We start from the raw sequence: 27,745 nt of genomic DNA, 5'->3' as shown, positions 1-27,745 counted from the left end.
CGGTCGCAATTTGCGACCGGTTCAGGGGGGCCTACCCGCGGCGGTAGAGGCGCTGAGGTGCGGGGCAGCCATTTTTTTTGCTGGCCGCCTGCCAGCACCTCTTCGCGCAGCCGTCCCCGGCCTCCTGAGCGCCCCCCCGTGTTGTGCCGGCTGTCTCCCAAGAGCCCGGCACTTCTCCTCGGTGCCGGGCTCTTTTGCCGGCACTCGCGATCTTAGATCGTGCTGCAGCAGGCCCCTCCCCTTTAAGAAGGGGAGGAAGGCCTGCAGTACCGCAACGCGTTGTGCCGCAGTGTGTGGCGCTGCGGCACGTTGCGCTGCGAACTTCAGTTGCAGCGCCCCAAGACGGATGCGGGGCGCCTCGAGTAGCGCCGCGCTTCTGTTTGGGGCGCTCAAACTGAATATCTGGCTGGCGCTCGTGACTCCTTCCGGGGCGGTATTTCCGGCCCCCTGGCGAGACTTGCGCCCCAAATGGGGCGCCACCGAATTTCTAGGCCTAGGTCTATGAAAGCAGGTACATGCAAATAGAAATATCAAACTTATGGGAGACTAACCAACCTAAAGAAAACTAGGGACACCCAAGCAGTCCAGAATCTGAACTGGTAAATGTAATGCATGATTTTTTCCGACTTGGTGCATTGGAAGATCAGAAAATGTCACTCACATTGCAGTCTGGTAATGGCAAGTGAGCCAGATACCGGTAACAGAAGTACTGGTACCCTTAGATGATAAAGACAATAATATAATTAAATTTGGCATAATCTTGGATAAATACTTTAAACCAATACCATAGTATACAACTGTAAAAGTTTCAACTTCAAGGGAATGAGACAATAGTTTAATCAAATCAACTGGGGAGGGAAAGAGAGGGTAATAGTCAAGAAAATCTTAACTGAGGACAACTATGATGTCATAGAATTCCGGCGGGGATTCTCCCAATCTACTTCCATAACTTTAACGGAAACACTGAAGAAACATCATGAACGGCTGTTTACATGATTTCTCCAGGGTTTCCTGTTGATCTTCCACTGAAGTTATGTTGGGAGATTGGGAGAAGCCTCCCTCCCCAGAAATCTTATCCCAATATCCAGAAGGACACTGTCCTCAGCCTACAGGATATATACAGATATACATATTTATGTAGCAAAGACTAATATCTAATCACGGACTCAACAAAGGAGACCCTGAAGGTATTAACAAGCCAATACAAAGTGAAATATCAAATACAAACTCTGAAAAGCCATAGATAAGGGAAACTACTGGAAACAATAAACCTCCAAAAAAATGAAATAGGTGATCAGAACCACAAAGAGAAAACTAGAAAGGAACAGAGCTGTAGAAACAAATGCAACAGTAAGAAAATCTTCCAGTATTATAACAGGAAGAAGGTTATCAAAGGAACACTTAAGGATACAAATGGCTTGAAACTGAGGATGAACTAAAATGAGTTCTAAGTGATTACTTCCTGAGAATATTCTCCAGGGAAGGCACTCATCATTTTCTACTCATCATAAGAGGTTCTACAACTAAACTTAATAACTGACAGACTCAAACTCAATAAATTAGATAATATATGCCCAAGTGTATTAAGTGAGATTAGGGATTAAATCTATAAAATGCTAATGGCCATCTTGAGTCAATTAATACAGGGAAGAATGCACTATACTGGAGACGTTTTTGAAAATGGTGACAAACATAGGTAACTACAGATATAGTCTTGCATCAATAATTGTTTTTATTATTTTGCCAATCATTAGGGACAAACTTAAGGATTAACTTCATGAAAATATTCTAGTAAATAGCAGCCACAGTTTCAGTGGGGGAAAATCCTGTCTGACCAACCTCACGTTTTCATTTAGGAAGTGGTAGACCAAGTGGATGTCGGAAAGCCCTATGATTACTATACCCAGGCTTCTAGAAAGACTAAAGTCAGCATGAAAGATTGCTACACGAGCTTAAGGCAGTGATTATCCTTAACAGTACTTGAAGGGAGATAAGGAAATACCTGAAAACTAGGTAGTAGTAAGTACTAGTTAGAGGATTGATGTTGGCAGGGAAGATGTAATGCGCTCTCAACAAAGTAAGCAAAATGCTGAGCTATATTGCCAAATTAGTACATGCTGATGCTATATAGTATTCTGGTCAGGTCATACCTCAAGATAGATATTCAGCTTTAGTCACTGGAGCACAAGGAAGAATCCAAACCCTGGAATTGTTTCAGCTATGAATAGAGTTATGACAAAAGGAGGAAAAAAATTTAGACCTTTCAGCAATGAGAAATAAAAAGATACCAAAACAGAATAGAAAAAAGTTAATCCAGACCACTATTAAGTTGTATCACAACTGCAGGACAAAGGGGACATAGGTAGAAACTGGCAAAAGGCAATGTCAGGGCTGATGTTAGGAAGCACTTCTTCACACAAAGTGTGAATATCTGGAATGGTGGTAACAAAGTTAGATGCAGTAATGGGTGAGCGGAGCACCATAAGTTTCTATGCAAGGATGTGCTAGTTGGGCCAAATAAGCCTATGGATCTTTATGACCTTGCTTTTCAATCCAATCTTTACTTTAAAAAAAATTCACACTTTAGATGTGTGACCACAGTTATAAATGCAATAGCACTCAATTCTGATTTTATACTGCTACGACATTTAAGGAGGGAGTCTGATCTCCCGAAGTAAACAGGTTTACTACCAACCACCCTCTTCCCCTCAGCACCTTATGGCGTATGTTGAGAGAGAAAAAAAGAGACAGCAAGTCAGCAAAGGATGGGTACAGATACCAACAGACAGACAGACAGCTAGCTATTCAATCATCATATCTTCAAGATTTGTATATTTTGAGCAGATTTTTTTCTGTAATTTTAATTGTTTAAAAAGTTCAAATAAAAAATTATTTAGACATCCACTTTCCTAGTTGAATCCATTTCTCATTGTGCCACCAAGGAATCAATGGGGTAAAAATTGGGTAGCCCATTTTGGGGTGCTAACCTTGCCGGGGCGCTAATTTTAGCACCCCAAAAAAGTTAGCACCCCCTACCCCGTAAATTCAGTTGTAGCCCCCAAAGGAGGTGGAGCGCTACTGGAAGTGCTCTACCTCCTTCTTGAGGGTGCTACAACTCAATGTCGCGGTGCTATGTGCAGTAGCGCCGCGCCATTGCAGGCTTCCTCCCCTGATTAAAGGGGAGGGGCCTAGCGCTGCACGTACCGGGGCCCTGCCGGACCACATATAGGAGTGCCGGGCTGAACAATCGCTGCCGGCACCCCATCTGCAGATGCGAAAGGGGGCAAGTGCTGGCAGTCGGCCAAAAGAAAAATGGCTGCCTGACACCTGCCCTTTAATTTGCGCCGCTGCCCACTACTGCCACTGCAAAACTGCCCCCTGAACCTGTCGGTCCCATCGCCCGGCGATAGTTCAGGGGATGCAAGTGAAGTTTGCGGGCAGGGCGCAAAGCACGGTGATGACTTCATCATTGCCGGCGCAGTGGAGCGGGGCGCTACCGGTTACCGCCACCGCTAACCTCCCACTGAATTTCGCGGGAGGAGTTAGCAGCGGGCATTTGCGCCCCTAACGAGAAGTGCAAAGCAACCCAATTTCTAGCCCAATATGTCCTACCTGAACTCAAAATTCTTAATTTGAGCAAGATTATGAGAGAAATCTGAATGAGAAAAGCCATTCAGCCCATTTTAGTTTATCCACCTAGATAAACATGTCTCTTCTTCCCCCTCCCAGATCACAGCATTCCAGGTTTTTGCCTGATATAGAAAGTATAGTAGGGAGATGAAAAGGGAGATTAGAAAAGCCAAAAGTAAATAAGAAAAAAGGCTAGCAGATAACATAAAAAGTAAATAGTCAATTTGTAAGAATAGAAAAAGTAAAAGCTAGTTAAATACAGGATAGGATCCTCAAAAATGAAGGGAAAATCTAGCTGTGGAGGATTAAAAAAAATTGTATGGGGGGGCTCACATGATTGCTTAATCATCTACAGCCCGCACACTGCTTTTGTTGAGTATCTGGTCACAAGCTCCAAAATGTTGGACATCTTTAAATCCTTTAATACTATTTGTGAAATATAATTGGTATGGACTCACTACAATACCGACAGCATTTAATGTAAAGTAACTTGTAATGTTAATCATTGCGCAGCCAAACATTCTGTTCAAAAATAACAGTTTTCTTTTGAATGGTTTTACGCACTTACAACCTTAAAAGTGCATAATAATGTTTAAAGCATAACAGTTATTAACAAGTTAGCCCTTTCTTGACCATTAGCTAATCTTCACATCAGTGTTCTTCTGGAAATTGATGGGGTAACATATGGGCATTTTACCAAGAAATTAAATCCATGACTTGTTGCTAAAGGTAAATATCCAGTTATAAAACAAGTGCCTCAGTGTATTTCTTGCAAATCCATGTACAAGAATAAGGTATTTATTTTATCTATTTTCCCCCAATAATTGACAGTGGTATATTCACTGTGGAACAGTTGTGTTTCATTACATTGAAGGTAGGATGGTTAACTACCATATGCATCAAACATAGGAAGATATTTACATGAACCTTTCTAAAGAGCCACATAGTTAAGTCAATAACATTTTACTTTACATATGTTTAATTAAAATAATCAATAAACAGTAATTCATTCCTGCCAATCAGATACATTTGAGCATGATTTTAATTATGCCAGTCAGCTGATTTTAATAACTGCCACCACCTTATTTATATAGCACTCTTCACATAGACAAACATTTTGGGGTGCTACAAAGGGGTTGCAGGAGAGGTGGCCACTGGACAGGAAGTGAAATATTTTGGACTATGATTTTAGGAAGCTGTTAAAAGGTAGGGAAAGATGTAGCAAGGTGCAGTAGCTTTGGAAGAGAATACCAAAGGGCAAAGCATATTGTCTGAAAGATAGATTAACCTCTGTTGGTGGCGGAGCAGTGTCAATGAGGAACAAGCAATAATTCAAAGTCAGAAGAACAGAGCATATGGGCTGGGACATAGGACTGGACAAAGATTTCCTGGAGAAGGAAAAGTAAGCACATTGCAGTATCTGAAGACAAGGGGCTAGATTTTCAGTATAGACAGTTTTGGGGCGCTAACCTTAGCGCCCGCCCGAAGTTAGCGCCCGCCCCAAAGTAGCGCCCCGTTGCCGGAAATTCAGTGGCTTCGCCCTAAGAGGTTGGTGGAGCGCTAAAAGAGGCGTTCCACTACTATCTTTAGGCGCTAAGCCGGCGGTGCAGAGCGCAACACCCGAGCTCGGGCGCAGCGCACGGCAGACACTCTGGTGCCAGTGAGCTCTTAAAGGGGAAGGGTGCATGTGTTTTTTTCAAAGGCAGAGTCTGGGGGGGAAAAGAAGAATCAGGAGGAGGAGGAGGAGGTGGTGGTGGTGGTGGTGGTGGCGGTGGCCGGAAACATAAATACACCGTTCACAACAACACACTGGATCCTTCCACACAACACATGCAGACTGCCTTTTATAGTGCAGGAGGAGTGCTCTTTAATTTGCGCTCCCCAGGGTGTGTTGCGTTCCATTTTACAAACGCTCTGGACGCCAGCCGCACAATGGGGCGGTCCGACTGAAGTTTGGATTCGGGGCGGCCAAAGGGCGTTGCACGAGGATGTGACGTCATTTTCTGCGCGCGCATCCGGGCGGCCGCTAAACTTTGCGCCGGCGCTAACGGGCAACTTAATTTGGGGCGGGGCGCAAACTGCGCTGCGCCCGGGCGCTACACGCATAGCGCCCGAAAATCACTTCTCTTAAGGCGCTAACTGCTGGCGCAAGCAACTGAAAATCTAGCCCAAGGACTTTGAAACTGAAAACTGGAACACAAATCATTAGAGCTTAAAGAGCACAGCAAGATGGCTTGTACCATAGATTTCTGAATGAGAAGAAGTTTGTGAAGGATGGAAGTGGGGAATTTGGCAATGAAAACAGTACAAATGTTGATCCTTGAGATGACAAATACATGGATAAGGGTTTCCAGCAGCACTGGGTGGGAGCATAAATAGGCAATGTTCCAGAATTTGAAGCCAATTTGTAATGGTTAATACTGCCATTTAACCAGCTCAATAAGTCTCTTCAGTGTTTTATTCTGCACACAGAAGATGCATTTTGACCTGATTCCTGGTAATATTTTGCGTGTGAAGTAAAATTGGTTTCAAAAGAAGAGCATAAAAAGAACAGATAATTGTGTAAATCATAACATTATAACATATAAATTGGCCAGAAAATGCAATAATCCTCAGGGTTGGGAGCAGTTTAGGATTCAACAAAGGAGGACAACGGGATTAATTAAGAAAGGGAAAATAGAATGAGAGTAAACTTTCAAGGAACATAAAAACTGACTGTAAAAGCTTTTATAGATATGTGAAGAGAAAAAGATTGGTGAAGTCAAGCGTAGGTCCCTTGCAGTCAGAATCAGGGGAATTTATAATGGGGAACAAAGAAATGGCTGACCAACTAAATACATATTTTGGTTCTGTCTTCACAAAGGAGGACACAAATAACCTCCCAGAGATGCCGGGGAACATAGGGTCTGATGAAAGGGTGGAACTGAAAGAAATCAGTATTTGTAGGGAAATGGTGTTAGGAAAATTGATGGGACTGAAGGCCGATAAATCCCCAGGGCCTGATAATCTACATCCCAGGGTACTTAAGGAAGTGGCCCTAGAAATAGTAGATGCATTGCTGGTCATCTTCCAGAACTCGATAGACTCTGGAACAGTACCCATGGATTGGAGGGTAGCTAATGTTACCCCACTATTCAAAAAAGGTGGTAGAGAAAAAGCGGGGAATTATAGACCGGTAAGCCTGACATCAGTAGTGGGGAAAATGCTAGAGTCCATTATAAAAGATGTAATAGCAGAGCACTTGGAAAGCAGTGACTGGATCGGACAAAGTCAACATGGATTTACAAAAGGTAAATCATGCTTGACTAATCTACTGGAATTTTTTGAGGATGTAACTGGTAAAATAGATAAGGGAGAACCAGTGGATGTGGTGTATTTGGACTTTCAGAAGGCTTTCGATAAGGTCCCGCATAAGAGATTAGCGTGCAAAATTAAGGCACATGGGATTGGGGGCATGGCATTGACTTGGATAGAGAACTGGTTGGCGGACAGAAAGCAAAGAGTTGGAATAAACTGGTCGTTTTCCGAGTGGCAGGCAGTGACTAGTGGGGTACCGCAAGGATCGGTCCTAGGACCCCAGCTGTTCACAATATATATTAATGATCTGGACGAGGGAATTGGATGTAATATCTCCAAATTTGCAGATGACACAAAGCTGGGTGGGAGGGTATGCTGTGAGGAGGATGTCGTGAAACTCCAGTACGATTTGGACAGGTTGGGTGACTGGGCAGAAACATGGCAAATGCACTATAATGTGGATAAATGTGAGGTTATCCACTTTGGTGGCAAAAACAGGAAGGCAGATTATTATTTGAATGGCAATAGATTGGGAGAAGGGGAAGTGCAAAGAGACCTGGGTGTTCTTGTGCACCAGTCGCTGAAGGTAAGCATGCAGGTGCAGCAGGCGGTTAAGAAGGCAAATGGTATGTTGGCCTTCGTAGCAAGAGGGTTTGAGTACAGGAACAAGGATGTCTTGCTACAGTTGTACAGGGCCTTGGTGAGACCGCACCTTGAGTATTGTGTGCAGTTTTGTTCGCCTTACCTGAGGAAGGACGTACTTGCCATGGAAGGAGTGCAGCGAAGATTCACCAGGCTGATACCTGGGATGGCAGGAATGACGTATGAGGAGAGATTGTGTCAATTGGGCTTATACTCACTGGAGTTTAGAAGATTGAGAGGGGATCTCATCGAAACCTATAAAATTCTGTCAGGCCTGGACAGACTAGATGCAGGAAGGATGTTTCTGATGGCCGGGGAGTCCAGAACCAGGGGTCATAGTCTAAGGATGAGGGGTAAGCCATTTAGGACTGAAATGAGGAGGAATTTCTTCACCCAGAGAGTGGTGAACCTGTGGAATTCTCTGCCACAGAGGGCAGTGGAGGCCAGTTCATTAAATATATTCAAGAAAGAGTTGGATATATTTCTTAAGGCTAAAGGGATCAAGGGATATGGGGAGAAGGCAGGGACAGGGTACTGAATTTGGATGATCAGCCATGATCTCATTGAATGGCGGAGCAGGCTCGAAGGGCCGAATGGCCTACTCCTGCTCCTATCTTCTATGTTTCTATGTTTCTATCCAATCCTTCTAACTAAAAACTTGAAAGAAAAAACAGCCCAAGCTTCTTTTCTCTACCACAAACCATCTATTTAAACCCATCCTCTCTGCCCCCTCCATCCTCATCTACAATGTCAAGTATGAGGAGCTCAGACTTCTTTGTCACTAAAATTGAAATCATCCATTCAGCTGCTTCTGGCATATTCCCTCCTTCCCTATGAAGCCAAATGCCCCCCAAAGGTGCCCCCTGGGCCTGGCCTAAAACCTGCATCTTCTCTAGCCTCTCTCCTATTTTCCTTCATGCCCTATCTGAGCTCATCTTGTCCATGAGACCCATTTCCCACTCTCTCAACCCCATTCCCACTAAAATACTGAGCTTGCAATTTCCCTTCCTGGCACCCATGCTAGCTGACATTGTAAATGGTTCCCTCAGGTACTGTTCCACTTTCAAAACCACGGTCATCACTCCCCTCCTCAAAATACCATCCTTGACCCCTCTGCCCTTGCAACCACCACCCCAGCTCCAACCACCCGTTCCTCTCCGAAGTTCTTGAATGTGTTGTTGCCTCCCAAATTTTTGCCCATCTTTCCCACAACTCCTTGTTTCAATCTCTCCAATCAGGTTTCTGCCCCTGCCACAGCACCAAACAACCCTAATCAAAGCCACACATGACTTTGCCATCCTCTGTGACTGTGTTTAGACATATCAAAGATATTCAAATGTGCTTAACTACAGGTACTTACATTTTTCTACATATCATCTACATTTGATCAATAACCTTTACAATTTAAGCATGCAGAGAATTATTGTTTATGACGACATTCATGGTTGTAATATTTTAAACCATTAACTTTCTACTCTCAAAAGTCTTCCATTCAAATAGCTTTTGACGAATAAGCAATACATTAATTGCAAAGGTTAGCAACATACATGTCAGCTTGCAAGATAGACTGTAAAACTTTCCCACCATGCATGTGCCTCAATTATGGATGAAGAAATGTGTACTAGTTTTGATAACTATTTCTGTTTTTTTGTTTATTAATGATTTGTTTCAGCTTAAGCTACCTTGCACTACAACAATCTGATCAGACAGAGGGTGGGCATACAAAAGATTCTATCTACACGGTTCTAAATCAATCATTTAGAGGTAGTTATGGACAACATGAGTTGATTTATTCTTACATGAAATGCTTTGCCTCTTGGAACCTCCTCAGATAGCTTCATCTAGATCAAAAACTCACCATGTGAAAAAATACAAATCTAGAATTAATTTCTCACAATATGTAGTCCCCTATAAACCATCTCCATAGCATTAGCCTTGCTCAGCCTCCAGCTTGACCCTCTTGGTTAGTCCAGTCCTAGCTTTACGCTGTCTACCAGTCTATGCCTACTTTTATTATACTTGTATTTTCAGAATCATTCTATTAACAAAGATAAGAATAGAATTCAAACCATACTCTTAGATGGTTGCTACTCATGCCTTTAACATCCTCAGCAGCCTTCTGTTTCAATTCACTGTGTAACTAATTGTATTGCTCAATTTCTGAGGCATTGCTCATCTACTTCTTTGCTGTCACTTTGCTCTGAGAGCTAGTTTGTTTTTCCCAGGACTGCAATTGCACCTCAATAAATGTTAGAATGATCAGCAACTTTTGGATCATGCCCAAGAGCTGCCAAGGCAATTCCCAGAACCAAGATCCTCTCAGCGGCATCAGTTTACTTCCCACAACTGTGACTTCAATCTCCACGCAGCTATTTAACTCTGACATACAGTGATGTTAAGTTTATGACATCAAAGCCACAGTTGAGTATTATAATTATTGCAAAATAGATACATATGTCACAACTTAATAGACCTTTGAAGTCCTAACATTCTGCAGTGTGACATGTACATCAATGCAAGCATCTTTCACCACTCACTATAAGGCATAAAATATAGACATGAAACTTTTACAACAAACTTTACAATACTTAATCAGAATTTTTCCACTAACCGGTGAAAAAATTTAATAAAAACAAAAAATTATATAACCTTTTAAAATAGTTGGCCTTAATTTCATGCTATTTGGTAGTTATGGTGCCACTTAAATTTCAACAGTTGTCAGTTTTCATAAGCAAACATTTTTATCAGATTCTTACGCAATTACTTTTCTTCAATAAAAAGTTTCATTTAGAATAAACTGTTATACACATTTAAAAACTGGACACAGTCCAGAGTATTGTGGAAAAAGGAAAAGAACATACATTTACAGTAAAGAGCATCAACAATTAAGTACATTTTCAAAATAAAATTAGTTTCATGAAATATAAGTTGAAAATCATTAATCAGTTCATTTTAACTAAATTAAACACTCATCAAAACTTACAAATATAAAACAAAATGTCTTGTTCACTGAAGAAATGGAACAGTATAGTCATTTAAACATTCAGTAATGAAAACAATCAAAACATACACGTATTCATTACAATTGTTTATTACCTAGATATTCTTAAGCACCAACTATGGTTTCCTCTGTTGCAAATCTTATTAAACCAAATTGTAATATTATGTAAATATAATTTTCATTCTGGAGAAATCAGACCCTTAAAGTATCTTACATAAAACATTAAAATTTCTCATTCACTACATTTATTACTTTTCCACCAGCAATAGATGGACGTCAATGTTTTATCTCCCTAGTTCTATCTCCTGTTGTTTGTTACAATATGTATGCTGTCTTCACAGTTCCCGTTAAAGGTTCTAAACATACCTGAGTTGCCACAAATATTAGTGACTTCCCTTGTCGCTTTAGTCTTCAGTGCATCTTGTCTGTACACAAGATGTGGTTTATTGTGCTCTTCATCATATTCTTCCCCGTCAGGCAGAACAAGAGGTTCAACAAAATACTCTCCATCATGAGACCTGAAGGTGCCAAGCTGTGAAGAAATTTATCAAGAAAATATTTAATAACCCTAGTAAATCTCCTGTGGCATTGCTCACAGTAAGTCAAATGATATGTTGTTTAACAAGGTCGGAAATGTTATACCATGTAATACACATGCATGATTCTGCTGAAAATTAAGCTGTGTACCTTTAAGACAACAAAGTCCACTTTCTGTTAAACACTGGGTGAGGTCAGAGTTTAATTGCTCTTCAGGCTGCAGGTCAGAACCCTGAATCCATTTTTTTTTTAAACCGTGATTGGTAAGGTCGTTCGGAGGTTACAGACATGTTATACATTCCAAATGACTGCCTTGGTTTCTTTCTATAAAGTAATGTTTGACAGAAATCTCTGCACCACAAAAGTGTGATGGCCAGTGCATGTACAGTTTTATTACATACCAGTGTATTTCCCATTCTATTGATTACTGAGAGTTGCAGGATAAACTAGTATTATGACAATGAGAGCCATTGGGGGCTATTATGATCATCCAGCAGGAAATTGGGGAACCTGGGCAGGGCAAGAGGAGTGAACACCTGGAGGAGTCAGCAGAGAACCCGTTACAGTTTCACAAAATGATACAGCACAGAAGGTCATTCGGCCCATCGTGCCTGTGCCGGCTCTTTGGTAGTTATCCAATTAACTCCACTCTCCTGCTCTTTCCTTTCAAGTATATATCCAATTCTCTTCTGAACGTTACTATTGAATCTGCTTCCACCAGCCTGTCAGGCAGTGCATTCTAGATCACAACTCGTGCGTAAAATTTTTTTTCCTCATGTCGCTATTACTATTTTAGTGTTTATAAAAGACTTTAGGGTTCCCTTTTATGTTAGCTGCTAACCTATTCTCATACTCTCTCTTTTCCCCTCTTATTCCCTTTTTTAGATCTCATCTGTACTTCCAGGTTGCCCCTCATTGGCATGGTGGAGGCGAGCAGCCGGCATGAAATCTGCTCCCCATAAGCTGCTCTCCCATGAGGAGATAGGAAATCAGCACTGCTGCAGGTTCTTATGGGCCTGCGGCAGCTTCAAAGAGAGGCACTTTTTGTGGGCAAGAGAGGGAAGCAATTCTATGGAGCTGCAAGAAGCTGTCTGAAGGCAAGAGGAGTTCCAGCAGGGCACTGAGGTTTTTGGATGCCATGGAGATGCTGGTGGAGCAAGTGAGCAAGAGAAATTAGGTCCTCTTAGCCACAGATAAAAAACAGATACCTCAGCAAATTGGTAAACAGGCATAGGGAGAGGTGGCACAACACGTGAATGCTATCAAAAGTTTCATCAGGACCTGACTGCAATGTCAAAAGAAATTTAATGATCTTACCAGGAGTACTAAGGTAAGACTCCCCATCACATCGCTCATACTTTCTTCATTGCCCTTCACGGACCCTACCTTTGCCTCAGCAATATCAATCCTTTCCTTCTCTGCTTCCCAGCGTTATCCATAAGTCAGCAGGGAAAGGTATCCTTACATTCTCACAATTACAACTCACTCTTGTTGCTTCTTCCTATCATCATGCACACGATGGTAAATTGGCAGAGAAATGGGGGAGATTCATGTTGAAAATCCTTGCCCAGAGCAAAATGAACAAACTTCCATTCTTCTTCCAGGAGCCGTGGCAAGCAACAGGAGGGAGACAATCAGCACTGGAGAAGGTCCTGTTGTACTGCAAACATTGATCCCTATGGCAGAGGCTGCCATCAACATCATTGGAAGACACACAGCAGTCAGCATCAGAATTAGCAAGTCTCTAGGCCTTGTGCAGCAGAGTGTGTTAGTATCTTTCCTTTTTCTATTACAGAAAATAGATATTAATTCTGTAAGCACAATTATCAGGACGCATTCATTTTGAGTGAAAGTCACTCATTCTGATTTAAAAATTTAACGTATCTCACTTGTTAAAATTAAACCCCATTCCATGGCCATATTTTACTCTGAGTGTAAGTTTAACGACACTGGTGAGCAAATGAGATAATGGACTTTTTTAACACTTGTCGATCCCCTGTGGTGTTGCTCACGGTAAGTCAAAAGCTTTACGATTGCAACAGAGGGCGTCAGGCTGAGAAATGGGGGAGAGGTGCACATATTTGATAGGATGTAGAGAGAAGTTTGTGTGAGATCTCCTCAAAGTGAATGAAGAGTTTTCTGACTGGTTCTTGGAAAATAATATTGCTTTCCTTAGTCATTGTATGCAAGTATTTTTTCCTCTCGCATATCAGTTACAAAAACACATCTCTACAGGTAACATCTGTTTTGGGTCTGGGCCAGAAAGAAAAAGAGGAAATAAATTGTGCTCTAAACTCCCAGTTGGAATGGAAGTAGTCATTTGTAGGAAGGATATGATTTTCATGCATCAGCATAGCTTGCCCAAAAAAAGTTGTACGGAGGGACTTGTACAGACACCTCATGGAAAGGTGCACCAATTCACAGCTGTATCATAATTCACCAGCAACTGAAGGCAAATGGCACTGGAGTGGTGGTCATAGGAGGTACAGCACTTACAGAACCAATTAACCCAGGGGCACAGTCACCTACTTGCCTGACAAAGAACCAGTACATAGTGAAGTTTAGGCTTATTAGAAATGCTGTGACTGAGGTGTACCATCCAGGCACAGTCAAATATCCACACTGCACTAGCTTGAATATCAATATTGCTTTTAACTTTCATATCACATGAGCCTTCCAGGCACCCAAATGGGTCATTGCAGGAGTCACTAACCTACATACACTTCAGGAAACAGCAACAGTTTTTTTTAAAAAGCATTAGTGGCTCCCCACTATATAGCGCATCAAAGACTGAATGTATACAGCAATTTGAGCACCAATTAACAATACTATTACACTTGTCAATGTGAAAATGATAAACAACATTCACCAAAAAATAATAGATCACAATAAACATTTTCCAAGAACTATGCATGATGCTCTCATTCAGAGGCAAATGTCATACAGATCTTTGAAGGAGAAAAAGAGTGCTCACTCCTTGGAGATGCAGGTTACTTGGCTGATGACATTACTGCAAAATCCCTGTGCAGCAGCAGATATCAGATACAATGATGTACTGTATATGAGCAAATCAGGGTCCTCACCGAGCAAACATCTGGGGTGCTGAAACAATACTTCAGTTCAATTAGCTACTTGGGATGGAAGAAAAGAGTTTTACAATATGACCTCAAGGAGGCTGCAAAATCTGCTCGCAGTATGCTAAACATTGCCACAGACAAAGGGCCTCACATAATTGAGATGTAGTACCACAAGCCATGGAAGAGCAAGAATACAATGGACTGCAGCAGCCATCATCAGCAGACTAGGCACTGAACCTAGGGAGAAGGGTTCATGAGGATCTCACTGCCTGGTTTTCTCCCAGTCCCTGGGATCTCTCAATTAGGCAACATTACTTTCAATGTCAGAGTTACTCATTACTATCCCTGCTTGCTTTGTGATATGGTGTGGAGATGCCGGTGTTGGACTGGGGTGGACAAATGTAAGAAGTCACACAACACCAGGTTATAGTCCAACAGCTTTATTTGAAATCACAAGCTTTCGGAGCGCTGCTCCTTCGTCAGTTCACCTGACGAAGAAGCAGCGCTCCGAAAGTTTGTGATTTCAAATAAAGCTGTTGGACTATAACCTGGTGTTGTGTGACTTCTTGCTTTGTGACAAGAACTGCACAGGGCCAGTTTGCTTTACTCTTGGACAACTTTTCTGTACAATTAAAGAATGAGAGACTGCAACTATAATTCAAAGTAATATATAATTGTACCTTTCATTGCATGTACTGTCTCAGTTCACATGGTCTAAGTGTTCAATATGTTTTTTCGTAAATTTCTCACTTTAAGTCATTCATTTCCATGTGTTGCTTCACTAGGTGGCCCAATCATAAGTACTCCCCTAATTGAGGGAATAGAAGTGGGGGATGTCTATTCATACCCAGGTTCATATCTGCATCTCTGACAACAAGTGTGAGAAGTTCATGGACTTTTTTGTCTTTAAGATTGAGACCATCCGTTCAGCTGCCTCTGCCACTTCCCTTCCTTCCCCTAACCCACTGGGCCAAACTTCCTCTAAGGTTCCCCCCTGCCCTAATATCTTTCTCCAGTTTCTCTCCGATTTCCCCTCATGACCTCTCCGCGCTCATCTTGTCCATGAGACCCACTTCCTGCTCCCTCGACCCTATTCCCACCTAACTACTGACCACCCAATTTCCTTTTCTGGCTCCCATGTTAGCTGACATTGTTAATGGTTCTCTCTCCTCAGGTACTGTCCCCCTCTCCCTCAAATCTGCCCTCACCCCATCCTCAAAAAACCCACCCTTGACCCCTCCATCCTTGCAAACTACCACCCCCATCTCCAACCTCCCTTTTCTCTCCAAAGTCCTTGAACGTGTTGTCGTCTCCCAAATACATACTCATCTTTCCCGCAACTCCATGTTTGAATCCCTCCAATCAGGTTTCCGGACCCCACCACAGTACCGAAACGGCTCTCATCAAAGTCACAAATGACATCCTTTGTGACTGTGACAAAGGTAAACTATCCCTCCTCGTCCTTCTCAACTTACCTGCAGCCTTTGACACAGTTGACCACTCCATCCTCCTCCAAAGCCTCGCCACTGGTGTACAGCTGTGTGGGACTGCACTCGCCTGGTTCCATTCTTATCTATCTAATCGTAGCCAGAAAATCATCTGCAATGACTTCTCTTTCTGGTCCCGTATAGTTACCTCTGGTGTCCCCCAAGGATCTATCCTTGGCCTCCTCCTATTTCTAATCTACATGCTGCCCCTTGGCGACATCATCTGAAAACACAGCGTCAGTTTCCACATGTACGTTGATGACACCCAGCACTCACCACTTCTTTCGACCCCTCCACAGTCTCTAAATTGTCAGACTGCTTGCCCGACATCCACTACTGGATGAGCAGAAATTTTCTCCAATTAAACATTGGGAAGACCGAAGCCATTGTTTTCAATCCCCGCCACAAACTCCATTCCCAAGCCACTGACTCCATCCTTCCTCCTAACATCTGTCTGAGACTGAACCACACTGTTCGCAACCTTGGTGTCATATTTGACCCTGAAATGAGCTTCCGATCACAGATCCTCGGCATAACTAAGACCGCCTATTTCCACCTCCATAACATTGCCTGTCTCCGCCCCTGCCTCAGCTCATCCGCTGCTGAAACCCTCATCCATGCCTTTGTTACCTCTAGACTTGAGAATTCCAACACAATCCTGGCTGGCCTCCCACATTCTACCCTAAGTAAACTTGAGGTCAACCATGCTGCCCATGTCCTAACTCGCACCAAGTCCCATTCACCCATCACCCCTGTGCTCGCTGACCTACATTGACTCCTGGTTAAGCAACGCCTCAATTTCAAAAATTCTCATCCTTGTTTTCAAATCCCTCCATGGTCTCATCCCTCCCTATCTCTGTAATCTCCTCCAGCCCCCCTCCTCCCCAGATATCTGCGCTCCTCTAATTCTGCCCTCATGAGCATCCCTGATTATAATCGCTCAACCATTGGCGGCCGCGCCTTCTGTTGCCTAGGCCCTAAGCTCTGGAATTCCCTCCCTAAACCTCTTCGCCTCTCTACCTCTCTTTCCTCCTTCAAGACGCTCTTTAAAACCTAACTGTGGTGTATGTAACTTGTTCCACCTTAAGAGAACTTAAACCTGTTCCACCTTAAGAGATGTACTACTTTCTCTGGCTGCTGTATACGATAATACCGGTGGTGACCACACCGGTATATAAGTGCTGTGTAGTAATTTGCTGGGTAGTACAGCCCTAACCTCCGAATAGTAAAGACCTATTGAAAAGTTATTCTTGTAGTCTGTGTCAGTAATTGGCCTTAAATATAACTGGAACACACAGACTTAACAGTGGCGACGAGTCCGATCTTACCCTGCGGCAGTTTACATCCACGGCAGCTTCGTCCTCAGAATGGGCGTCGAGAAGAGGCATCCACCCTCATCATCCTGCTGAACAGCACGTCGCGCGGGAGGCATCGAGGACCCGGAGTGAAGAAGAGAAATTCTGAACTCAAAGCCCCCATCAGCGGCAGACAGCTATCTTCCTTCTACCACAGTGGTGGGTAAGCCAATCAGCGAAAGTCGGCCGTGTTGGCTGTAGCGAAGGGGAGGGAAGACGGAGGAAAGAGGGCGGTGAAATCGACCGCGGCCGGTGAAAAGGGCCGGGCCGCATTCGGGCCGAAAGGCGCAGCGACTGGGGCAGCTGAAGGCGCGAGAGCCGCGGTGAATTCGAACGCAGCGGGTGCACATAACCGGGCTGCAAGAAGGGCTGCGAGGCGCGACGGCAGGGAAGCGCGAATGCCCACGGGAACCGCGGTGGAGTAGAAGCAGCGTCGGGGGAGTTGTTAACCACTGGGGAGGCGAGACCGGCAGCAGCACAGCAATCGCCATTGCAGCCAGCGGGTGAAGAAGACGAGCACGGGAAAGACCGCCAAGCGCAGGAAGCCGCCATTTTGGGAAAAAAAAAATTGCAAAGATGCCTAAACATGGGAACATTAATACTTTTGATAGCGGCATCGAAGATTGGACCACGTATGTAGAACGCATAGAAGTTTATTGTAGAGCAAATAAGATACCAGATGGGGAGAAAGCACTAACCTTATTAAACTTAATGGGTGCGAAGACATACGGGCAATTGAAACACCTTCTATCACCAGAGAAACCGGCGGATAGGGCTTTCGCGGATATTGTTACCGTCCTGAAAAATCATTTAAGCCCCACGCCGCTGATGCTAGCGGAACGATTTAAATTTTACAGCAGAAAGCAGCTGAAAGATGAAAGCAATGCTGAATTTTTAATTGAATTGCGTAAGCTAGCAAAGTACTGTCAGTTTGGAACAGGACTAACAGATGCGCTAAGAGATAAATTTGTGTGTGGATTGTTAAAAGAAGAGACACAAAAGCGACTGCTTGAGGAGAATGAGCTGACGCTTGATAAAGCTGTCGCTATGGCAGCATCGCACGAAGCCGCAGCGAGAGGCACGGCGGTAATGCAGCTACGGTCACCGGAACTCAACACAAATCAAATGGTCTTGGGTACAGTAAAATGTCATCGTTGTGGAAAGACAACGCACGATCAGAACCAGTGCTGGTTCAAAAATAAGGAATGCAGAAAATGTGGCAGGCTTAGTCACATAGCTAAAGTATGCCGGTCAGGAGAGAAGACCAGCAACAAAAAGTCACCGCAGGGAAAGTACAGAAAGGTACACAAGGTGACAGGGAACAGTTCGAACGAACAGAAGTCAGATTCAGACGCCAGCAGTAATGAACTGGGTAGCTTAAGAGTACACAACGTTGGTAAGGAAGCAGACCTCCAGACAATTTGGGTCACACTTCAGATAGCAGGAGTCCAAGTGAAGATGGAATTGGACACTGGATCGGCATTGACGGTCATGAATAAGAAAGATTACAAAAGGTTATTCCAACATATTCCCCTACGGGATACGGAGATTGTATTGAAAACATACACGGGGCAAAGAGTATACCCCATCGGAAAGATAGAGGTAAAGGTGGTCCACAAGGGCAAAGAAAGCCGAGGAATGGACTTATATGTGCTACCTGAAGGCTGTCCACCACTACTGGGACGGGAGTGGATTAGAAAAATGAATATGGACTGGCATTCCTTAAAAGCACTAACGGTAGATGCCAGGGAAACAGATGTCAAACCTAAACGATTGTCCAGAATATTGGACGATGCTAAAGAGGTGTTCCAGCAGGGACTGGGAACACTGAGAGGAATTACGGCAAACATCAAGATTGAAGAACATGCACAACCAAAATTTTTCAAAGCCAGACCGGTACCCTATGCGATACGACCTGCTGTGGAAGCGGAGCTGGAAGCGCTAGAACGTTCAGGAGTACTGTCTAAGGTAGACTGGAGTGAGTGGGCTACGCCCATTGTTCCCGTGATGAAACGTCCTTCGAGCAACAAGCCGGGAGAACCAGGGAAGGTTCGCATCTGTGGAGATTTCAAGATCACTGTTAATCCGGTGCTTCACACGGTGCAGTATCCGCTTCCGCGGATTGAGGATATCTTCGCTTCATTGTCGGGCGGGAAACACTTCACCAAGATAGACCTGGCGCAGGCGTACTTACAGATGGAAGTTGAGGAAGAGTCACGCCAGTACCTCACGATCAACACGCATAGAGGCTTGTACCGGTATAATAGACTGGTTTTTGGAGTGGCATCGGCTCCAGCAATTTGGCAGAGGGCCATGGAGCAGGTATTACAGGGAATTCCAGGCACACAATGTTACCTGGACGATATTCTGATTACAGGAGATGGTGACGAGGAACACCTCGCAAATTTGGAACTGGTGCTCATCAGATTGAAAGAATATGGACTTCGAGTTAATCGGCAGAAATGTGAGTTCTTTCAGAAGCGGATCTCGTACTGTGGCCATGTCATTGACCAGGAGGGACTTCATAAGTCTCCTGACAAGATCGAAGCGGTTGTGAAGGCTCCCGCTCCGGTTAATGTATCTCAGTTGAGGTCGTTCCTAGGATTGATTAACTATTACCATAAGTTTCTGCCAAATTTATCCACGGTACTGCACCCGCTGAACGCTCTTTTGCAGAAGGGAGTACCATGGGAGTGGAGCGAGGACTGTAAGAAGGCCTTTCGCAAAAGCAAGGAATTGATAACCTCAGAGGAAGTGTTGGCTCACTTCAACCCAACACTGCCTATTCGTTTGGCTTGTGATGCTTCTCCATATGGTATTGGGGCAGTACTCTCACACAAGTTGCCAAATGGCACGGAGAGGCCAGTCACGTTCGCATCCAGATCATTGACCTCCGCTGAGCGCAACTATGCTCAGATAGATAGGGAGGCTCTCAGCCTTGTGTGGGGAGTAAAGAAGTTTAATCATTACCTGCAGGGCCAAAAGTTTACGCTTCTGACAGACCATCAGCCGTTGGTATCCATTTTTAACCCTAAGAAGGGTGTGTCGGTGATGACAGCACAGAGACTCCAGAGATGGTCCCTTTTCCTAGGGGCACATCAATATCAGATAGAATTCAAAGGTACAAAGCAGCATGGTAATACTGATGCGCTGTCGCGCCTGCCACTACCTGAAGAAGAGGAGACAACGAAGGTTGACCCTGTTGAGTTATTTCACTCGACCATCATCGAGTGTTTACCAGTCACCAATGCAAGTATTGAAAGAGAAACCAGGAACGACCCGACACTGTCCCGAGTCTACGAGGTGACAGTGAAGGGATGGCCAGCACATGGTGATTCTCTGTTACCGGCATTCTCGGCAAGACGAGACCAGCTGTCCGTCTGTCAAGGAACATTGATGTATAGAACGAGAGTGATTATTCCTCCTAAGTTAAGGGAAAGAGTTCTAAAGGAACTGCATGAAGGTCATCTGGGGGGAGTCAAGATGAAAAGCCTTGCTAGGGCTTATGTGTGGTGGCCGGGTATCAACCAACAGATAGAGGAGCTGACGAAAAGCTGCTCAGGGTGCCAAAAAGTGCAAAATGCACCTCCGATTGCACCGCTGCATCCATGGGAATGGCCTTCAGCCCCATGGCAACGCGTACATATTGACTTTGCTGGTCCATTCATGGACTCCATGTTTCTAATTGCGGTGGACGCACATTCTAAATGGCCAGAAGTGATCAAGATGACTACCACTACCTCAGAAAAGACAATTGCGGTGTTAAGAACGATATTCGCAAGGAACGGATTGCCAGAACAAATATGTTCCGACAACGGACCACAGTTCGTGTCAGAAGAATTCCAAAAATTCTTAAAGAAGAATGGGGTGAAACAATATACCTCTGCCCCATATCATCCGGCCACAAATGGGTTGGCCGAGAGATTTGTACAAACATTCAAAAAGGCAATAAAGGCCATGAGCGAAGATCAGATTCCACTACAACATAAGGTGGACAAGTTTCTACTGGCATATCGAAACGCCGCTCATGCAGTGACAAACCAAAGTCCTGCCATGATGTTTTATAACAGGAGGTTGCGGTCCAGGTTGGACTTGTTAAAACCAAATGTGCGGAGGGAAGTTGAAAACAAACAGTTCCAGCATATAAATAACAAGACCACTCGGAGTTTCGAGGTAGGACAACCAGTGTTGGCCAGGGACTATGGAAACGAGAAATGGCAATCCGGAACAATTCGGGCCAGACAAGGACCCCTGATGTACACGGTAGATGTTGGTAAAAATGTAATACGGCGTCATGCTGACCAACTGGTAGAATCGAGAACAAGGGTCGAACCCATGGTTACGACAGAGACAACCGTGGAAGAAGTTAGTGAACCTGAAGCATCTACCTCGGCAGTGAATGTACCTGATGATGATGTCCAAGACATAAGAGACCAACTAGAGGAGTCACCTCAGCAACAAGAATCAGAGACCCCTGAAAGGCGTTATCCAACTCGAATCAGGAGGCCTCCTGAGAGACTGAACCTTTGAACTGTTTCTACATGAAGTTGTATATGTATATATGTTATTATGTTATGTTAAATGGGGATATAACTGTTAAGCTAAAAAGGGAGGATTGTGGTGTATGTAACTTGTTCCACCTTAAGAGAACTTAAACCTGTTCCACCTTAAGAGATGTACTACTTTCTCTGGCTGCTGTATACGGTAATACCGGTGGTGACCACACCGGTATATAAGTGCTGTGTAGTAATTTGCTGGGTAGTACAGCCCTAACCTCCGAATAGTAAAGACCTATTGAAAAGTTATTCTTGTAGTCTGTGTCAGTAATTGGCCTTAAATATAACTGGAACACACAGACTTAATACTAACTCTTTGACTAATCTGCCCTAATTTCACCTTATGTGGCTCGGTGTCAAATTTTTGTCTAATACTCCTGTGAAGCACCTTGGGATGTTTTACTACACTAAAGGCTCTATATAAATACAAGTTGTTGTTGTTGCTGCAATTTCCTCTGATATATTTGAATCAATGCCAACTAACCCGTTGCTGAAATTGCCCTGGGCCCAGTGCTGTTGAGTCTTCTGCCTGCAGTCACTTGTGTCGGACTATGCAATGGCACAGAACTGTCACTGACATAACTAGCTGATTCTGTGCTTCTATACCTATGCCACCAGTAGAAGATACACCCTCTAGAGGCCCATGATCACTGAATGTAGAACAATGGACATCCAACTGGAATCCTTCCCTCTATTCATTCTCCAATCAAGTTAAACCTGGCCATTACTACTTGCGATAATTTATCGCATATTCCACACAAATGTCCCAAACTCCTCCATCACAATCCCTGGGTATGTCCTGTCCCACAGGCAGGACAGACCCACCAGGGGTGGGGCACAGTGGTGTACAGTCGGGAAGGAGTCCTCAACATTGACTCCGGACCTCATGAAGTCTCATGGCTTCAGGTCAAGCATGGGCAAGGAAACCTCCTGCTGATTACCACCTACTGCCCTCCCTCAGCTGATGAATCAGTACTCCTCCATGTTGAACACCACTTGGAAGAAGCACCGAGAGTAGCAAGGGCACAGAATGTACTCTGGGTGGGGGATTTCAATGTCCCTCACCAAGCGTAGCTTGGTAGTACCACTACTGACCGAGCTGGCCAGGTCCTGTACAACATAACTGCCAGTCTGGGCCTGCGACAGGTGGTGAGAGAACCAACACGAGGGAAAAACCTACTTGACCTCGTCCTCACCAACCTACCTGTCGCAGATGCAACTGTCCATGACAGTATTGGTAGCAGTGACCACCGCACAGTCATTGTGGATACAAAGTCCCATCTTCACACTGAGGACACCCTCCATCGTGTTATGTGGCACTACCACCGTGCTAAATGGGATAGATTCAGAAACAGATCTAGCAGTTCAAAACTGGGCATCCATGAGGCGCTGTGGGCCATCAGCAGCAGCAGAATTGTATTCCACCATAATCCCTCACTCTACCATTACCTTCAAGCCAGGGGACCAACGCTGGTTCAATAAGGAGTGTAGAAGAGCATGCCAGGAGCAGCACCAGGCATACCTAAAAATGAGGTGCCAACCTGGGCATTTGCAACCATCTTCAACCAGAAATGCTAACTATATGTGCTTGAATCTGAGCGAGTAAACTACATGAACTGTTAAACATTTGTTAACAATCCAAATGAACACATTGATATGGAACAGAACATGGAATATATGGTACATACCACTAGGTTTACACATTCCTCTCCAACTTTATCAACCGTAACTCTGTCAAAAGACTTCCTTCCTAACAATGCAACAGCTGTCCTTCCACAATGAGTGTATTTTTCTAGAAGCCTGCACCACCATGCAATCCTTGAGCTATTGTGTGCAAGTTTGGCCTATTAACAACAACAATTATATGGCTTAAGACAGAATGACTTGGTACTTAGAAATTCAGATGCCAAGTTCACCAGATATATTGCCATGCTTGTTGTTTCAGCTATTTAGTAGTTGACTATCCTGAGGCACCAATAAGTATATCTTTTTTGCTTTTGGGCCATCCACTATGATATCCATGCGCCTGTTGTAAATCTAAATTTCAATGATTGAATCTCTTCTGCACACTCAATAACTGGATGAACAAAATTTACAAGATCCCATTTTCGTTATTCCAATTAGCAGGCAAGTTAAATGCTTGAGATGTGAAAGCAACATTATATCGTGAGTTATAATTGCCTGGTTTGTTGCCATTACTGTTATCGAATTTGTATTTCATCAATATGATGGGAAGAAAGTGCCACCAGGTGCCAACTTAACGTTCTTCCTAGAGAGCAAAATATGCCCACATAAATTTAATTACATTTCTAATTGTTCTCATTCTTCTTAACCATCTATAAATTCCACTTGACTTGAGCACAAAAATCTAGGCTGACACTCCAGTGCAGCACTGAAGGAGAGCTGCGTTGTCAGAGGTGCCGTCTTTTGGATGGGACGTTAAACCGAGGCCCCACCTGCTCTCTCAAGTGGACACAAAAGATCCCATGCCACTATTTTGAAGAGGAGCAAGGGAGTTATCGCCAGTGTCCTGGTCAATATTTGTCCCTTAATCAACATCAGTAAAAACAGATTTTCTGGTCATTATCACATTGCTGTTTGTGGGAGCTTGCTGTGTGCAAATTGAATGCTGCGTTTCAACAGTGACAACATTTTAAAGTACTTCCTTGGCTGTAAAGCGGTTCGGGACGTCCTCAGGCCGTGAAAGGCGCTATATAAATGCAAGTCTTCCTTTCTTTCCTAGCGTTGCCCCAATGCTGACAGCTGTGTCCCAACAATTTCAAAGGAGGCTTCTCCTTTTATTACACTGTTACAATTGCGACTGTCCCACAAAATTATTTCAATAGGACAAGCCGCCACAAAATATTGCCAAAAAAGAAACTCTCAGCGGCAGAACTTTTTGCAAAAGTAATCCGACAAGCTTAACTATGTCAGATAATGATGGGCGCGCTTTATTCCTGAAAAGCGTTGTCGCCAACTGATCGCCCGCCCCTCCACCGCGCGAAATTCAGATTGTGACAATTGCAGAGAATAGGTTCTTCGACCTTACACAAACCCGGTTGGGTTAAGCGAGCTTTATCACTGAGGTCCTGGAGCTGCTCGCCCTGCCTTTGCAAGTTGCTGTTTGTTCAGTGAAGTGAGGAGACCCCAGGGCTCGCGCCCCCTCTCCCCATGCACGCGCTCCCGGGCCGGCTGGCTGGCGCGCGCCTCCTTTTAAGGTGTCCCTCGCTCTTGGAGCCTTGCAAACTTCAGAAAGCACAACCGCAGGCGAACGGTTGCATTATTTTTGTAGCAGCACGGCTGCGATTTCAAAAGTTTTTTTTCTCTCCCGAGGCATATTTGCTCAATTGAAAATGCGAATGAATTAACAGGGAAACTTTTTTTGCATATACTTTGCCGGCCTTAAAAAAACAAGTGACCGTACCTCCGAAAACCCCAACTCCGCCCACTGCCCAGCAAAACAACTGTCACGCTGGTAAACAACATATTATTCGCATTTCAGGTGTAGTTATACTTTGCTGAGCGCGATCAAGGTTCTTTGCGTGAGTGGCATGGAAATGGAGATTATTCGATAATTATCCCAAAAGTAAGAGCTTTGTTTCTGGAAATTAAAAGTGATACTTTGGTCGCTGCGTCACATTTAAAGGACATCCTACTAATGATAATCAGCAAGAAAGAGCATTCCCAAATAGTTAAGGCAAGGTAAGCAAATGGAACTTATTTTGGCAACTGAAATGTTGGCCTTGATCTGCAGGTAAGGCATTACGCGACACTAATATAACTATATAAACTTCTACAGAAGTTCGAGCGAGCAATTCCTTTCTGATGTATTTGGATAATCCGCTTTGAAGTTTCCTAACATGTAATTAGGTCAAGAGTAGCGGGCAACGTCGATGTGTTTTATATGAAAGATGAATCGTGTCTGCAAGTTAACATCTGTTTTGATCAGTTCGCAAGCCAAAACCTCGCGTTCACAAATAATTCGGCGTGTTAAAGCTTCCTGCTTAAATCAAGGCTGTCACCACCGCGAATTACACTGGGAAGCCAATCTGTGAGGCAAGGTTATAAACTCAGAACACCCGGTGACGCCGTGCTCACGCTAACCGCTTCTTATTTGGGGGGGGACTGTGCGTTACTGTGCACGTCAGAGAGCCGGCTGTCAACTTGATATATTGCGATCTTGACGTCGACCTTACGGAGACTTCTTCCCAGGGTCTCCAGAGCCCGTGTCCCACCGTGCGAATTGACCCGACTGCAATCTTGTTATGTGCCACTAGCCCTGCCTTATTTAGAGATAGTCATCTGAAGGTGTTTTCGATGTTTGGGGGTTGGGTGGGTGGGGGGGAGGATGACGAGTTACGCATTTTACCAAGAGGAGTACGTCGTGTTTCCCAGAGTGGTCTTGTCTTAACGTTCCAGCGCCGATAATCTTTAATTCAAACATCCCCCCCCCCCCCCCATTGGCAATCAGTTGCAATATATCGAAATACATAAATATTGTTATGTTTCCAAATTAAGATTTCAGACTTTACATTAGAAAATATGTCGTTATGCAACTTTTTAAAAATCAAAACAACTCTACAGAATAACCATGATATGTACTTTGGAAACTCCAAAATTAAATTCAGTATCGCGAGGGTTAAAGTTGTACTTACGAGTCCTGAACAGAGGCTGATCACAGCTGTGTGCTCTGGTTTAGCATTGACATGTCCTGTGTAGAAGCAGTGCTTCGTGTCAGTGCCCTCTTCGTGAAAGCCTGTAAGGTTAGCCTGTATTCCAAGGTGTGTAACGGTAAATATCGGTGCAATAAATCCAGAATCGGCAGTCAGATTTAGGTGAAAAAATTGCCCAAATGCACTAATTCTGTAGTGGGATACGAAGGCCCAGAGGTCGGTATCAACGCTTCGTTTTCTCCTTCTAAAATGCATCGTGTTTGGGAAAGGTTCCCCAAACTCAGTCACTCGAGTGGGAGTTACGATTTCATAAACCGTCAGCTGCTCTCGTAGTTTAGCTGAAACAAGATAAAATCCCGATTTAACATATGGGACATCACCACAAATTAATGTCTAAATGTGTATAATATCAACGAACTGCTTGTTTGTTTTATTTTTTAAAACCTTTTTTTATATACAATAAAGTTTTGCAACACAAGGTAGATAATGCATAGTTCACAATATAGTCAAGTATTACCTTGTCTTTGGTACATTTGTGGTGTTCCTTCTATACTGAAGACGAAAAGTAACGTTACCCCTACCCAAAACACAAGATGCATGATTACCGACTGTGCACAGAAAGCCCTCACCACAAGTCAACCACTGTAACTTAGCACTCGGAACTTTCATTCAATTTATCCTCGATTGAACAGTGCTATGGGAGTTGGTGTTTGGCGTACGTAGCATCCGAAATCGTTCGCGTAATATTGGGTAAGAAAACATAATTGTAAGAGGAGGTACAGGGGAAAGTCAGTGTTGGCTAGTTTTTACATTACTCCCCAGTGCCGGTGACGAGAACTCGAGGATCTGATCTTTTTAGGAGGGGAGGGGGTGGTGACGGATCGGCGGACTCTGAGTTTCAACCCTACTAATCTGAAAAACCATTGACGTCTCCCAAAGACCTCCCCTCTGCCTTATCGAGGCCAATAGTATGTAAGCCTGGGTCTGCCGGGCGGATACCAATCAAGCACTGTTTCTTTTTTTTTACGAACCTTTCCTTCCCCAGTCCCAAACTGTAGAAATATTTAAAACAATATGTAAGTCTCTGGAGCAGGAAAATCATCTCAGTTGCAGATACTTTGGCAATCATTGTAAATCAAAACACATAATTAACAAACTAAAATATCTAATATGAGCCTTTCAGTTTTTTTTCTCTGAACTCAGTATTGTCATTATCTCCTACTATCACACAAGATTACGGACTTTTTGTGTAAGTTTTAGCATCTTTTTACATAATCTTAAATTTCACAAATGTAAGGAAAAAATCTTAAAATCTGAAATGACACCGATTTTTCTTTACAGTGCTGCTTTAGTTCTGTGAAATGTATTGTATTTGGTTTAACAAATCAAGAGGAGTTTAAACAATCTTAAATCATAACAAATCCATAAAGAACCAAGCTCCAAGAAGCAAAAAAAAATGTTTGAAAGAACACGGGAGTGTTTACTTGTTC

General features: G+C 43.7%; 1 protein-coding gene across 1 annotated transcript in view; it reads right to left on the bottom strand.

The window, feature by feature from the left end:
• Window positions 1–27,135, bottom strand: part of adamts9 (ADAM metallopeptidase with thrombospondin type 1 motif, 9) — a 360,757-nt gene extending 333,622 nt beyond the window's left edge. Inside the window, exons 1-3 of the mRNA XM_086001493.1 lie at window positions 26,773–27,135; window positions 26,238–26,593; window positions 10,937–11,102 (exon numbers count right to left, since the gene is read on the bottom strand). Of these exons, the coding sequence (XP_085857619.1) occupies window positions 10,937–11,102; window positions 26,238–26,593; window positions 26,773–26,854 (604 nt within the window). The 5' untranslated portion in view covers window positions 26,855–27,135. The remainder of the gene's footprint in view (window positions 1–10,936; window positions 11,103–26,237; window positions 26,594–26,772) is intronic.
• Between the last annotated feature and the right edge of the window lie 610 nt (window positions 27,136–27,745).

The sequence above is a fragment of the Somniosus microcephalus genome, chromosome 11, assembly GCF_052327205.1.
Source record: "Somniosus microcephalus isolate GS21.2 chromosome 11, FLI_Smic_1.0, whole genome shotgun sequence".
Classification (NCBI taxonomy): Eukaryota; Metazoa; Chordata; class Chondrichthyes; order Squaliformes; family Somniosidae; genus Somniosus; species Somniosus microcephalus.
Note: the sequence above shows the minus strand (reverse complement) of the source record. Positions and strands in the feature narration are given on the sequence as shown.